This window comes from Macaca thibetana, chromosome 8 (genome assembly GCF_024542745.1).
Source record: "Macaca thibetana thibetana isolate TM-01 chromosome 8, ASM2454274v1, whole genome shotgun sequence".
NCBI lineage: Eukaryota > Metazoa > Chordata > Mammalia > Primates > Cercopithecidae > Macaca > Macaca thibetana.
This window is the reverse complement of record NC_065585.1, coordinates 23,472,768-23,488,924: the sequence shown is the minus strand read 5'-3', so window position 1 is coordinate 23,488,924 and position 16,157 is coordinate 23,472,768. Positions and strand designations below refer to the sequence as shown.

Below are 16,157 nucleotides of genomic sequence, written 5' to 3'. Positions count from 1 at the left end.
GATGTGTACCACCAAGTCCAGCTAATTTTTTTTTTTTTTTTTTTTGTAGAGATGAGGTCTCCCTATGTTGCCTAGGCTGGTCTCGAACTTCTGGGCTCAAGCAATCCTCCCGCCTTGGCCTCTTAAAGCACTGCCCTTATAGGCATGAGCCACCACACTGGCCCTCCTTAACTTCTTTTCTCTATTTATTTTTTCCCTTCCTGTTTTCTATCTTCATCTCTGAAAGCACCCATGAGCATCATCAGATAAATTTGCTACCACACTGGGTTTCTCCTTGACTACTGACTCCCTCACTGCTCTATGTCAGCATTAATTATTTGAACAGCTACAAGGCTGAGAGAGCAGTCAGTAGAGAAGACTAGAGATGAAAGCTGAGACAGATAGAGTTAGAGCTGGTAACTGAGAAAGCTTTATTCCCGAGGAGACAAGAGGAAGCAGGTCCAGTGGTCTCAAGGGCATAGATCAAAAGTATAACCTTGAAACAAGAAGTGAGGTTGGATACTCTTGAAACAGTTTAAGAAGAGAGTAAAGATGATCTTGACAGCATTCAGAATCAGTACTTTTGACTTTCTCCTTAATAAGAGGCAAGGTCATCTGTTAGTAGTTAAGCAGAGAGGAGTTTGGATAGGGTTTTGGGAAAGTGGTGAAGGTATGAAATAATAGGCTATGAAAGCAATAAGCAAGACATCTATTCAAGACCAAGTGAAAAGAGTGCTGAAGAGTGCCAAGGATTCGGCTGCAACTGGAAACCAATCCTTTTGGCCATCTCTCTCCACAGTTAAGCAGAATTCTCCAGCAAGTTTGTGAGCATGGTCACTTTCTTGCCCAGCCCCCATTTTCTCTTGCGTATTACCACCTGACCTTCACTTCCTTCTTTCCCTAACCAGCCTGCACTCCAAGTTCCATCACTTGTAATGCTTAGCAGCCAACATCCTCAAACCCTTTTTCCCTTGTCTTTCTGCGGTTTCTGCTTTGTAATGCTCAAACCCTGGGTCAGTCAGAATAGAAGATGGCAGTGTTTAGTGTTGTGGATTGAACCTTAGGAAATTGCCATTTTTACAGGTCAAATATGGTTAAATATCGGGGGATTTACTGAGGAATGGAAAGATGGAATTACCAGTTTCAGAATGCTAAGACATTTGTACTCCTGTGTGAGTGCTTGGAACTGGCTGAGAGTCCCAGAAGGCATCAGGGCCCAGTTAAGAGCCGCTGGTCGGGTCAGTATATCTGGAGACTTCCCCTATCTCAGCCTGGAGGAAGAAAAGTTCTCAAGCCTAATTAGGGCCCTAGCAGGAGCCCTACTCTAATATTTCATATTTTGTATTATTTTTTTCCTGGACAGGCACAGCATAAAGTTGTCAAGGATACAAACAAATTCAAAACAAAAATGATGGGAGAAGAGGGTTTGGGAGGAGCAGGTTTAAAGAAAAGTAAGAAAAAACCCATACAACAAGGCCTTGATTAGAAATGACAAATGTGGCAATTGTTTTAACTAAAAGACAAAATATCAAAACAGATGTTTTCTCATTTAAAGCCCAGAACTTCATTTTTCATATCCTCTATAAGTTCTCATCATCCTTTCCCTTTGAAAATAGCCTATTATCCTCTCATCCAAGCCCAAAGTTATACTATGTAAATACCAAATGTCCAAAGATAACTCAAACTACCTTAACTTGAAAGTTTTACCTTTGAGAAATTAGGAGAAACTTGACAGAGAAATGCTCCCAACTGTCTAGAAGGGAGATTAACATGCAGATTAACATAATGAAGAAATGCCTCTAAACTCTTCAGACATCAACTGAAATTAGTCATATGGTGGCAATTGACAGGTACTATAATTTGAGTAAGGACTAAATGGTAATAAATAACAATAGTAATATAAAAAGCTTTCATTCTATCAATGATAATATCATAAATAACTTTTGCCAAACTCTTGGAATACATTAATTTATTCTATCCAGAAAACTGAGACTCAGAGAGGTGGTCTGGCCCGTGGTCAACCAGCTAGTAATCTCTATGATTAGAACTTTGGTCAATTGACTCTAAAGCCAATGTCCATTCCTATCTCACTACGTGACAACCACTAGGCATGACTCTGTGGCGGTAAAGGACCCTAAAGAATAGGATGGGTTTTCTAAAAACCAGAATTTCACTAGAAATTCTTGAGGAGAGGAAAACCATCCCAGTGCCTTTCTTAAACCAGAGACATTTTTCCCCTCGCAATACCATCATGGCCAAAATCTAATTATTATAAAGTATCTGCAGAAAATTAAAACTAGAAACTCACAGGGACCCTACTAATGTTCTAAAGAAGGAAGCTTCAATGAGAACCAGGAGAGGAGAACCCCTATAGTGAGCTGTCAGGAAATTAATGGGAGACACAGCCTGCCTAATTTTCATGCAGGCAAACACCATCACAAATGCTTTCAAAGGTCAAGTTGCAGTAAGTGAGGTAATGCTGTTTGGAGAGTGAAATAAACATTACTTTGCTTTTGCTCTAAGATTTTTTTCCCCCATTTTTTGTTTTCCTTTTCCTTCTCTCAATTTTAATTTTTTTTTTTTTTTGCTCTTTTAAATCAAAATTGTTCTCACCACCCTTATGTTGCCCAGTCTCTGCAAAAAACATTTTATAGCCTCCCTTCAGCCTGCAGATTTTCTCAAGACCCTTCTGCTCAGGCAGACACTATATTCTTACAAAGCTGGAGAGTTTTAGAGTGTGGAAAATGACGTTGGATTTGACTTGGCAGAATCAAGGGGGCAAAGAAGGTAAGAGGGGGGAGAGAAGGGAAGGAAGGAAGGGTCTCCTGTCAAAATAATCCTGATTTTTAACCAATAACACGGCACAAATTAAGCATTTTCATAGATAGTCTCAACAGTTTTACAAGATTTTTTTTTCTCTTTTTCAAAATGTGCTTTCAACAGTCATGCTATTTTCAAATGAACTGAAAGAAGTACTGTGTTCAGAAGGGACAAGGATGGGCTATAGCATATGACTGGACAGATACAAAAGCTGCTTTATTTAAATGTATGTTTGCCCTGGCAGGAATTTGGAGACCTACCTGTACATAATCCACACTTCGTCCCAGTGCTCTGAAGGCTGTGTACATGACTTCTCTTTTTCCACCCCATTTTTGCATGATGCAGATACTTTTGTTGGACAAGACCAATTGCGTTACGTGTTGCGAGCTTTCTTTATGTGACTCATCCGTCTCACCGGGACCCTTTTCGTGGAAGTTGTTCTTCCAGATATAAGTGGCTGATTTGTCTCTGCCCATGACTTCACTGAAGATGTCCATCATGTAAAGGTCATCTTCTGAGTTCCCATCTATGACCATGACAACTTTAATCCCAGGGTAGGTTAGCCTTTTCACAGATTGCAAACATTTTCTTAAGTAGTCTGGATCTTCTTGATAGGCAGCGATGCAAAGGGCAACTGTTTTGTTCAACTTTATGGGGGTTTCTAGGGATTTTTTCATTTTCCGGTGCTCCAAAAAGGCAAACAGGCTTTGGATGATGAGGTGTGATGCCAAAAAGGCACCATACAGTCCAAAAGAGAAATAGTAATTATCCGTTTGGATAAACTGGTAGCCAACAATATAAGCAGCTGTGATTCCAAGGAGGAGAGAGACTCCAAAGAGTGTGGTTCCAATTATCCTCAGGATACATAGAAACCTCTCACAATGCATCTGTAATATAATCAAATGATACTTTGGTTAACCATGATTGTCCCACACTTGTTATATACCTAGTATCACGGGGAGAGCATTGGACTAGAAGCATTCAGGAGTTTTAACACTCAGTTTTTCACCCAACTCATTGTGTGACTTTCTGCACTTCAGTTTGCTCATCTGCAAAATAGCGATAAGGATGCCCTTCTAGTATACCTCAGGGAGTTGTTTCAAGGGTCAAATGAGATGATGGTACAGGATACTACTGAAAACCAATGTATTAAACGAATACTGCATACATTGCTTTAATGTGTTAGATCACTTGCCTAAGGCTGTACTCTATATATGTGGTCATAGCCAGGTGTGGACCCTGAAGTTTCTAACACCCAAAGCAGTCATTCTTCTATATAGTCCCCTCACCCCTTGATACTGGCCAGTGAAAAACATCCACTGGAGATTTTGCTAAATTTCTCATGTGTAATTTAATCTCACCTCCAAAGCGTATTCCTCAACTTAAATCCTTTCATGCAGCCAGCTGAGATTGGAGATCAGGATACTGGATTCTAGTACTAGCTCATTAATTAACTGTGTGACCTCGGGTGAGTCCCCATACCTCTCTGGGTCTCAGTTGTTGTTTTGTAAAAATAACTGTTAAATGAGGGATTTTAGAATTGATTATTTCTGAAGTTCCCACTGATACTAAAAATCTTCCATCCCTAAGTACCTTGCATAGATATCTATCAAAGCCCTCATAATTCTGAATTGTACTCCTTTGTTCCAATGTCTATCTCCTCCATCCACCATCACCAATACTAGATGATTAGATCCAGAGCATCACGAACCTTACTAGAACACAGTAAACACAATAAATGTTTATAGAAATAGTGAACACATTAAAGGACAAATAACATCATGATTTATTTCAGCAAGTGAGTTTCCATCCTGTTAAAAGCTATAGTACATTAGACCTGAAACACATTTCCATTCAATAATAGTATTGTAGTCATCCCTAAATTTTGTCTATCTCCTGAAAAAAGTTTTAAACAACTCAGGGACCAAAGGACCATTTTTCCTAAAACATTTGTATTTCCCAAAGGATTTATATTTCCCAAAGCATTTCCGATGTTTACATTAAAGGGGTGGTTGGCAACCCTTTTTATTTTATTTTTTTCCTCCTGAAGTTTTATTTTCCTCCTCTTCCAAGGATGAACTATCAAAGAAGATATAATTGGTATAAATGTAACATCCTCATCTTTAGTCATTTGCATCCATTTTTGGCTTTTCTCATATTTGCACATATTTAGTGTTTAATCTTTTTCTTTAATTCAATTGATTTTTAAAAGCTAAGTAAATTTATTTCAAATAGAAACTTAGACTAAGCAATTACCTTTGCAAAATATTTTGCTTGATGTGCTATTTATAATTTCCCAATCCACGTGCCAACTTAACACCGACTGTTCATACAGTATCCTCTAGGCTATTAACAGCTGCATGGCCACCACGTTGCTCAGCTCCAAGAGGCACCATTCACACAGTCACTTGCTATTCCCGGCAATTGTACATTGAGACGATCCTGAGGGGATCTGCACTGTACTTTTGGGAAACCTTAGTGTGGCTTCTTACCAATTGTGTTGCCTTTCCTTCCTGAGCATAGACTTGGCGTGGCCAAGGCATTCCAGGCTTTGGAAATCTGAGATGTGCCACTTCCAGTAAGATCTTTTAAGAAAGATAATATACCCCCTCTCATCTCTCTGGCCCTTCAACAGGCCTGATACACATATCAACAATGTTTTAGGGAATTGGAAAGCCCCAAGATAGATAGAGATTGGTCCTTGGATTGCCATATGAAAGGGAGCCACCCACCAGACAGGAATACCTGCCATGGACTCTTATGTTAGCACAAAATAATTTCTGGATTTTTGTTTGTCTATTATGCATTTGGGGCTCAGTGTATTCAACTAGCATAACTTAAATAATGCAAAGCACCCTGGAGATCAGGATTCTAGCTCGCGGACGTCACTTTATTGTTGTTAAATGGAAGTAACAGAACTTGTCAAAGACCCCACAGGGCTGTGGTGAGGAGCAAAATGGAACAGTGTTTATGAAAGTGTTTTTAAAAACCAGAAATGCATTGCAGCTTAAAGGATCAGTTAACTAGGAAGCGAAAAAGCAAACATAACAAAAAGAAAATTGGTGTTCCACTTCTAGCAACTATGTGGGACACCATAGCGTGTAATGTTGGAGTCTGATAAATGTAACCTTAACCCAAGTGGAAAGTTTAAACTGTTGGGGAATGGTGAAATGCTGAGTTTTCAGTGAAAGGCAGGCAAGTACAGCATCTCTTGTTAATTAACACAGCTGAGGGGATGCTGAAAACTCCCACGTGATACATTAACCGATGCCTAAAGGTGCTGGGAGCACCAGACTTGGAACTTGTCATTTCCAAGACGTGAGTCATTCTCACAAGAGTGAAAAATTTCAAGGGGACTAAATCACTTTGCCAGGGAGAAGCTTAAGTGTGTATTTAGCTTGTGTTTAAAATCACCATAGCCAGCAAAAGAACTGCCTGCCATTCTTTTCCATTATTCACATTTTCCTTGCTTTTATCAGCACACGTGGACACAGAGAGTGTTGACATAGCATCTGCTGGCCACAGCCGAAGTGGGAACACCCTCTTACATCATAAGACTCTACAGAATGTCCTTTTGAAGCTTGGGAAAAGTACTTTACTAGCATACTACAGCAACGTGGCTAGAAGTGAACCTTTATATTTCTGCGAGATATCTCAGTGTTGTCTAGTATTGCACACACAGCATCTTGGTACAGGCCAAAGGGCAAAAGGCACGTTTTAGAGCCAGCTTTGCTGAGGGAATACATTGATCTCAGGGAATGACACACAGGACGTGTTTCTTTCTAATTTCCCCTGGGCAACTGCACTGATATGGGCACCATATGTGTTAGACTTTCTGAGACAATCCCCAATTCAAATACTGTTTCATAAGCATACTCTCCTTGTCAGACATATGGCTTTATAGTTAAATTGGAAAATAGTTCAATCTTAAATTTTAAGTACTTGCTACTAGGTAGAAAGATGATTTAGAAATCTATACTCTCTAAATATTTAAAATTAAAAACTCAGATGTTTTTCCCCCAGTATGAGACTTTGGCCTATTAATTGATACCAAATATTTACTAACTTGTATTCTCTAGAGAATTAGGCCAAGTATTAAAGAACAGCTTGCTATACTATAATGCATATTATTATATATATCTCCAGAAAGTCAATGGAGATACATAATCTGTTTTCACTAAAGTGTCCCAAGGACATAAAACAGTGCCCTGCTTATAGCTGGTGTTCAGTAAATATTTGTTGAATGCATGAGTGCAAATATATTCATCATCATCTTCATTATTATCATTATTATAATGGCAGCTAACATTTATTCATCATTTATTAGGTTTCAGGCAGTGGGGCAAGTTTTTTTTTTTAAACATAATCTTATTTACTCTTAATGACTTTGGGTGGTAAGCACATTATTAATCTCATGTTACATATAACTATGCATATAATAAAGATACCAAGACTCTGGGTATTTAATTAACTTGTCATAGTCAAAAAACTAGGAGTTGGATCCACACAGTGGCATAATGCCAGATAATTATTCTCAATAAATTTGCTGACTATATTTGAATCCTCATGACAAAATAGGTGGTATTCTTTTGTTTTTGTCTAATAAAATGTCATCGTATAAGGAAAGATTAGAAAAAAACTTTGAATGTTGTTTCCCTACTTTTTTTTTTTTTGAGATCAATCTCACTCGTCACCCAGGTTCCCAGACTGGAGTGCAGTGGTGCAATCTCGGCTCACTGAAACCTCCCCTTCGCGAGTTCAGTCGATTCTCCTGCCTCAGCCTCCCGAGTAGCTGGGACTACAGGCATGCACCACCATGCCTGTGTAATTTTTGAATTTTCAGTAGAGATGGGTTTCACCATGTTGGCCAGGCTGGTCTCCAATTCCTGACCTCAGGTGATCTGCCTGCCTCGACCTTCCAAAGTGCTGGGATTACAGGCGTGAGCCACTGCACCCGGCCCAAAAATTGTTTCCCTACTGCGATAGAAAATGGGAAAGTGGCACTCACTCAAGTACAGACACAAGGCTGGCCAACACTGAGATTTCGGCCTCATATATTTTCTATGTGGGAACAACCTAAAGAGATATGAAAAGTGCTTGTTTTAAAGGAAGAGCCTGGTTCCATCTATGCAACGGCAATTCTGCTCCTAATGCCAACAGCCAAAATCCTGTCTTACCATAGAAAAGGCACTGGTGTTCCCACTTCTTCCACCTGTGGAGCAGATATACAGCCTTGCTGTTGGCTCATATACCCCAGTGGGACTCTACAGGTCACTGGACCTCGAAGCCATTTCCTCTCCCTTGACTTTTTTGTATTAAGCAGAGAGCGAAGTGCTGAATGAAAGGAGAATAACATCTACTCTCACTGCCCCAGTGCAACAGTGAGAGTTGAGTTCAATGGAGTTACCCTAGTTTTCTTTTTCTTTTTCTTTTTTGTTGAGATGGCGTTTCGCTCTTGTTGCCCAGGCTGGAGTACAATGGCACGATCTCGGCTCACAGCAACCTCCGCCTCCCAGGTTCAAGTGATTCTCCTACCTCAGCCTCCTGAGTAGCTGGGATTACAGGCATGTGCCACTACACCTGGCTAATTTTGTATTTTTAGTAGAGATGGGGTTTCTCCATGTTGGTCAGGCTGGTCTCAAACTCCCGACCTCAGGTGATCCACCCGTCTTGGCCTCCCATAGTGCTGGGATTACAGGCATGAGCTACTGTGCCCGGCAGGAGTTACCCTAGTTTTCATAAAATGGTCCTTCCATTTTGGATCTGGGAGAAGCTGAAATGAATTCAAATTTATTGAGTCAACATCTGGGAAAGAATACAGCTAGGTCTGATGATACCTCTTCTGGGAGGCCTTAGCTTATCTGTCCTTCTAAAGCAACTCCTCCACCCTTGCCCTCTCTTCACCCCGCCATGCTCTCTCCCCTTAACCTGCTTGATTTTCTAAGTAGTATATACATATATATATGGGCATAGAGTATATATGTACATACTCTGTGGCCTTGGGGGCTTGTGTAGTTCAATGATTTCATTTGTCCTTGCATGAAAACCAGGGCTTGGCTCATAGCAGGGACTCAATAAATAGATTTTCAATAAATAAATAAGCCCATTTGGACTCAGGCAGTCAATGTAGACTGACAGATACAGGTTCTACCCCAATCTTTACTGCAGAGGCAGTGAATATGTGCTAGAGACAACCAAACCCTTAAGGGTACCCCTCAAATAGTCTTTTTTTTTTTTTTAAAGAAATCATCTCCATAATTTTTCACCCAGATGTCTAAAGGCAATGGTTACAGGGATTCCCAGACCAGGTCTAGAAGGCCTTTGGAAAGCAAAGATAGAAAAGGCAGATGGTCCCCAAGAGCATTTACAGGGATTGTGAGTTGCAATCTGAGCTATCTTATGAGCTCAGGGGTCAAGTTTGGGGCATCAACTTTTATTATCTTGAATTCCAGTACCCTTACAGTGTTTATTGTCCATTAATCCATATGCTGCTCTATATTTTGGCTCTAATGACTTGTGAGCATGTGTGCATGTATGTCTTGTCTCTTCAACTAAATAAATTATCTAGTATTAACCAGATTAGTAAATATTTTGAAATCAGTTATACTAGTATTCAAATCCCAGCTCTGCCATCTACTATCAATTTCAGAGAATTTGACCTCTGGAACCAGACTGAGTTGGGATAGAATCCTGGCTCTTCCTTTTAGTGGCTAGATGACCTCGAGCAAGTTATACAATACTTGTCATCTTCAGTTTCTCCATCTATAAAATGGAGCTAATCATATTGACTCATAAAACAGATGAGATTTTAAAAAGGAATCTAAGTATATATTTTAAAAAGAAATTATCAACAATTAGATCTTGGTGATGTTAGCTTCCTGCCAGTAACTACCTAATAATCTTGACTCTCCTTCCATTTAACTCATTACTTATGGGTTAACAAGTAATAACTATGGCATGATGGAAAGGAGGACTGGGAATCAGAAGAAATGGATTCAAGTCTGCACTCTGCCTTATATTAGCAACCTGGCTCAGACAAACCGCTTGAGGGTTCTGTGAATAAGTCATGTGTCCTTGGACAATTCAATTAGTATCTTTGAACTTAAGTTGTAAAGTACACTTGTGTCTCTTCATCATTATATTTGAAAATCCACTCAAGACTAGGTTCAGTGTCTTTTTAACTTATAGCCAAGTATTTAAACACACAAAGGCACAAAAGATGATGCGACGTTTAAAGAATGTTTCTCTAATGAAGGTGTGAACTGGTTCTAAAACACAGGCTGTCTTTATGCATAAACTCATGTTGTATGGGAGAAGGGGCAATAGGCCTGAAATCATATGCATGATAATTAGAATAGGGAATATTAATCTAGCCTGGTGACACTAGCAGGGATAATAGAGATCTGCTTCTAAGCAGACATACTCAGGTCAGGTGGTAGCTATCTGCTGGCTAAGAGCAGATTAGGAAGGTATGGTGAATAAAAGGTTAAAAAGTAGTGGTTCCCAAATTTTGCTATATATGCAGATTACCCGCAAGTTCATAAAATGTACAGATCTGTGGCTCCCACATTTTGAGTTCATTGATATGGGCTGTGCCCAGGTCATCACAAGTTTTAAAATCTCCTCCGGCAATTCAACTATATAACAAAGTTTGGCAACTACTAGGTTAAAGTAAAATAAGACTTTCATGACCTCATTCACATTGATACCCATCCCTGATGTGTATTCCCTCTGCTACTGTCCCTAAGTAGAAATCTGAGATAGGAGGACCCAAATGAAGTCTCCCCCCAGCAGGCTTCACATTTCAACACATTCCCCCCTGGAACACAAAGGATAAACCCTCCCAACTCCCCCTCCCAACCTCCCTTCTCCCCTTCTGACCTTCTCTTCCTCTCTGGCTTTGAAGTCTGCCTTTTTCTCTCCAGTCCCACTGCAGTTATCCTAGCAAAGACCCTTGAGCCAAGCTTCCAGGGTTATGATACAAGCCTTTGTTACAGGACTTGTCACCCCAGCGGTGTCTGGGATCAGAACTGTAGGTTTCAGATTTCTTTTCCTTTGCACCATCTATATTAATCAACTCTTTCTAGGATGTGTATTCTTCCAACTGCTCTACTGGTTCCTGAACTTCACCATCCTAAACTTAGCTCACAGTGTAGGGGGAAATAATTACCAAATGGCATGGAATCTTAGTTTTATATGTACCTACATTGGCTCCTGGGAATTATATCTATAGGTCAAAACCCTACTTACAGAGCCAAATGTAGCACAAATGCCAAGTCTCTTTAAAAAATCTTTACTGATCTCTCTCAATCAGATGTGATTTCTCAATATGAACCCCCATAAAACTTGACTAGTGCAGCTACAGCATAAATTAGCATGAATTCAATTCAAGGGCATTATATTCCAAGAATTCTTGAATTAAATTCCATCCACATGTCTTACTAATTAATTTGAGTGAATTGCTTAACTTTTCTGAGGCGAAGTTCTTTTACTTACAAAACTTTCTTTGCAGATTAGGATCAGATAGATGTATGTAAACCATCTAGTTGAGTGCCTGAAACATACTAGACATGTGATAAACAATAGCTGTTGTTTCTTATGGGCCAGATCATATTTTGTCTTACAGTATATTTTTAAATTTCATTAAATAAACTTTTAACTAATTTTTAAATTATCTGCAGTATAGATGTATTCAGTTAAGAGGCATTCATCAATAAATTTATTTAATTTAAATAAGAAAATATTTAACAGTGTGACCTTGTTATATTTGAGTCTCATCAGTAACATTCTCCTAGATTGTGGGAAAGGCAGCATATATATGAACTCCACATGACTACCATTCAAAATACACTTTTTTTTTTTTGAGATAGAGCCTCACTCTGTCGCCCAGGCTGGAGTGCAGTGGTGAGATCTCAGCTCACTACAACCTCCACCTCCCGAGTTCAAGAAATTCTCCTGCCTCAGCCTCCCTCAGCTGGGATTACAAGTGGCCACCACCACACCTGGCTAATTTTTGTATTTTTAGTAGAGACAGGTTTCACCATGTTGGCCAGGCTGGTCTCGAACTCCTGACCTCAGGTGATCTGCCCTCCTCAGCCTCCCAAAGTGCTGGGATTACAGGAGTGAGCAAAATATACTTAAATAATTTAAGGCTGTATGCAGTAGGATAATACTTACTCTACATAGATCGCTGCTAGAGGGGAAACGATAAAACAACAAGTTGGGGTGATGGAAATTAGTTTTCTCTACAGGTAGCTGTCCCTCCACTCCGTTGATATACGAGCTGCCACCAACTCTGTCACTGACAGGAACACAGCCTGGGTTTGCATGGATAAAGAGGAGAACCCAGAAGGAGACATGGGGGTTATGCTCTGTCCTCCCGTAACTTCAACTCAGGGATCACACTTCATACAAGAGCCAGGAAGCTAATAATGCAACAAACTACTTGTTCTTAGACTTTGAAAGTAACTGTGTAATATAACTTTGAAAAAGGGTATGTCTACCTTGATCCATTGACAAAGGACTTCCCCCAGAGTGCTAACAACAGGAAATAAATGAACGAGTGAAAAGTGTTTAAAATTTCAAGAAAAAAAAAATTAAAAAAAAAAAATTCTTACCTGGTAAGGAAACCATGTATGGGAAAGTATTTATGAAATTCAATACTATGGGGCTATATTCTACAGACCTAACAAAAACGAGTGGTTCCAACTAACTTACTTTCTAGTAACAGTTTCTTACTCACTTGTTGCACAATTCCCCATTTCCAGGAAGGTAGCTGACTAAATATCTTTGCTCTGTGGAGAGTGACATTAGAATTTAATGCTAGTCACTGATTTGTTAAGTCCTTGAATTTTTATAAACTGCATAACTTTCTTTGATAAAGGGATTCGACTCTGGGTACAGTACAAGTAACTCAGGTAATACGCATTTGTCAGCACAAATGCGTATTACCTGATATATTTTTTTATTTTGCGTATTACATAGTATATTTTTCTATTTACCAGACTCAGGTGATATCTAAGAAAAAAGAAATAGGGGGGATGATACTTTAGCTATAATATTTTATTCTAGAAATGTCCACTAAGAAATCAGAATTATCTTCCCAGAATTGGACACATACAAGACATAATCTATCAATGCAACAGGTACCTTAAAGGGTTAAATTGTCATTGGAAATGTAAAAGAATCCTGAAACTATTGGCAAAACTTTTGGTGGAGTATGATGGTACTCAAAATACAGTACCTCAGCTGTACTGTAATCTTATTAAATCTAGAAAAATGTGGTGAAAACTAATGAATGAGTCAACTTGCACACATTGGAAGGAAATAAAAATTTAGAATTTAAAAGTTCTTCTCAATTCAGTAGTCACAGAACTATAAAACTTAAAATTGTATCTACGAAGAGGTTGACGGACTTGGATCTATAGAAATACATATTTTAATTTTAAATCTAATATCGTGAATGTAAATATGTGTTGACCGTTAAAAACTTTATTCTTAAAATAACCTTTTTAAAAAATAATAACCTGACTTAATACCGCCAAAAGTACTTATCATATGCCTTAACCGCAGTGAGAAATCCGAGTTAAAGTCTTGGAATGTACAATGAGCGGTGAAGTTGTCTCCCTCTTAACAAGCGGCCTCACTCCTCCAGCAAAGGCCATCTACCAACTTCCTTCGCTTTATTCTAACACTGAGCTGATGGTCTATATATACTCAGGCCTCCAGTTGGGGGAAGCCCTTGGTGGCCAATCGGGGCTTCCCTATCTATTGCGTCACACCTCCCCCCTGCGTGTGACGTCAAAGGTAATCCCAGCCCAGACACGTGGGTTGGAGCAGCCTCGCGTTTCTGGGCAATTGCTCCTGAGACCCAACAGGCAGCAACGGTCCCAAGGGTGAGGAAGTGGGCAGGGAGGGGCTGATGGGACTTCTACACGTTCCCTCCCGGAGCGCGGCTGCAGCAGCTCGTTCGTCCCAGAGGCGCGCGGTGTCCCTGAATCTAAGTACTCAGCGCAGGCGTTTCGGGGACGGAGGGAGAGGAACTGAGGGAAACTGGCACCTAAGACTGTGTAATAGGACCCGGGTCTTGCAAGCCCTCCTCCCCAGGCACCGCCCCTGTGCTCCCAGCGCCTCTTTGCAGCCTTAATTATCCTTTTAGCGCCGTTCCCCCGCGGCTGCGTTTCCGTGGTCAGAGGAAGAAGGCTTTCTCGCCTCCCGCTTCTCACCCTCATACAGACCCTCCTTTCAGACCCGCCCTCCTGTTCACAGGGACCCATTTCGGAGCCCTGGCTCACGCTGGGCGGGAACTGGCGTGACGAATTCCGCCCAAGGTGTTGATTATCCATCCCAACCCAGCCTCTGGCTTCCCTCCCACCTCCACCCCAGCTCCCGCAGGCCCCTCGCCCCCTTCCTGGGCTGGACGCTCGAGACGGCGCCCCCAGATCTCCCACCGGGCAGTGTCCCCAGCTGCAACGGAGGAGAGAAGCGCCGGCGTGCGCTGTGCCACGTCGGAATTGGCTCTGGGGACGTTGCAGCTGCCGAAGCGCAGCGCGCGGTCCCCACGCACGCCCTGCCCCCGGGCGGCCGGAGGGTGGCCCGGCGCGGAGAGGAAGGATGCGCGCCCTCCTCCCGCTCCCATCTGCGGGTGCCACTGCCTGCGTCAGGGACCCCTGGCCCGAGTAAAGCTTCCGGAGCCGAGCTGAGCCCAGACTGACGAGCCTGACACTTTAATGGGGTGCGGGAAGTGCAAAGGAGGGGAGGCCCGGGAAAGGGGGGAGTGGCTGAGAGGGGGCCGGTAGCTGCGAGGAGGTAGAGAAGGACCCTCCTTCTCCAGGGTCCCCGCTTGTCGGAGCTGGGAGCCCAGATTGCTTAACCCTTTGCATTCCCAGCAAGAAGCGAGTTTCTCACTTAAAAGTAAAACGCTCTGGGCTATTTCAGTTTTTCTCCCCACAGTGTGTGTGGTGGGGGAAAAAAGGAAGGGAAGGGGTGGGGGCGGCTGTGCAGAATGCATTTTCCTTACACATTGGGAATTCTTGTTTCCTAACTCAGGAGCCCCTCTGCTGCTCCGGAAGATGCAAAATGGAAAAGTACATCTGGGGACGTGCAGCCTTCCCCAGGCAGAGAGGTTACCTGTGTCCCCAGAAAGGCAGCGGATTTCTAGCGAGAGCCTCAGAGATGGGAAAAGAGGGCTATGTTGCTAAGCCTGACAGTGACCTGAAATATTCCCTGATCTTCAGTCTGTTGGAAATTTTTAAACTTCCAACTTTTCTATCGAAACTGGCTTCAATTTTTAAAAAACAATTATATGGATAATTTCTTCCTTCTCCCTGGCCTGTTTGAGGACCTTCATCCTTCATCAAAACGCGCCAGTGTAACGTACCTTGTTCAGCTCTTGGTCATAAAGGCGTCCTCAGCCTGTCTGTGTGGTCCCGGAGGGTCGGTGGCGGGCAGTTTCCAAAATTGAGGTAATAAGAGATCAGATGAATTTGAGACGACCGGCCAAAAAAAATAAGAAATTTAAAAACAACATTTAAAAAGGACAGGGGAGTCTTAAATGTTTGATTCTCCCCCACTTTAAAAAATAATTTCACTAATATTCTCTTTATTTTTCCGTTGCACTTCAGTCTAATTCTTTAAAAAAAAAATTATGCTTTAAAAATATATTAACTTTTCTTTTTTTTTTGCTTCAGTCTTTCTGCCCCCGATAACAGAAAATCTCTTTTTCGCCTTACAGAAAAAAAAAAAAAAAGACTGTGGAAGACTCAGCAGAACCCAGGAAGCGCAGAATCGGGAGAAAAGTCTTTGGCTGGGGCTGTTTCAAGTCTCTGGTTCAATGGGCTGCTCGAAGCCAGGACTGGGTAATTCTTTCCAGACGTCTTGACTTCTCCTTCCTCGCCGTTGTTGCCTTTCTGCCTCCTCCAACTTAAGGGGGTCTTAACAAGTGAGCTGGTGGGTGTTTTAATAGGGCGGCGGAGGGAGTGGGGGGGTGAGGGAAGTGGAGAGGGAGGTGTGGACTGGGGAACCCTGAGGGGAGGGAACTGGGAGCGCGGGCGGGCGGGCGGGCGGGAGGCGGGGAGGGGGAGAGGGAGAGAGAGAAATTGGCCATTCAAAGCCTTCTCTGAGCTAGAGGCCGGTTCTAAACTCCAATGAATTCAATTAACTTGATTGCTAACGTGTGCAGAGAAATGCAAGACACATAGGGGGCCACCACCTGATTCCCTACTCTCCTCTGGCGGCGGCGGTGGGAGCCCTCGCCTCTTGGATTTCCCTGAACTCCCGCGTTACAAGTTCCCTCCAAGCGATAAACTCCCTGTTGCGCTTAAGTAATTTGTTTTAAAGCCAAATGGTGCCCTTCAGCT

The 16,157-nt window shown here is 41.8% G+C and overlaps 1 protein-coding gene across 1 annotated transcript in view; it reads right to left on the bottom strand.

Moving 5' to 3' along the window:
- Nucleotides 1-15,808, bottom strand: part of HAS2 (hyaluronan synthase 2) — a 28,691-nt gene extending 12,883 nt beyond the window's left edge. Inside the window, exons 1-2 of the mRNA XM_050800335.1 lie at nucleotides 15,179-15,808; nucleotides 3,060-3,686 (exon numbers count right to left, since the gene is read on the bottom strand). Of these exons, the coding sequence (XP_050656292.1) occupies nucleotides 3,060-3,686 (627 nt within the window). The 5' untranslated portion in view covers nucleotides 15,179-15,808. The remainder of the gene's footprint in view (nucleotides 1-3,059; nucleotides 3,687-15,178) is intronic.
- Between the last annotated feature and the right edge of the window lie 349 nt (nucleotides 15,809-16,157).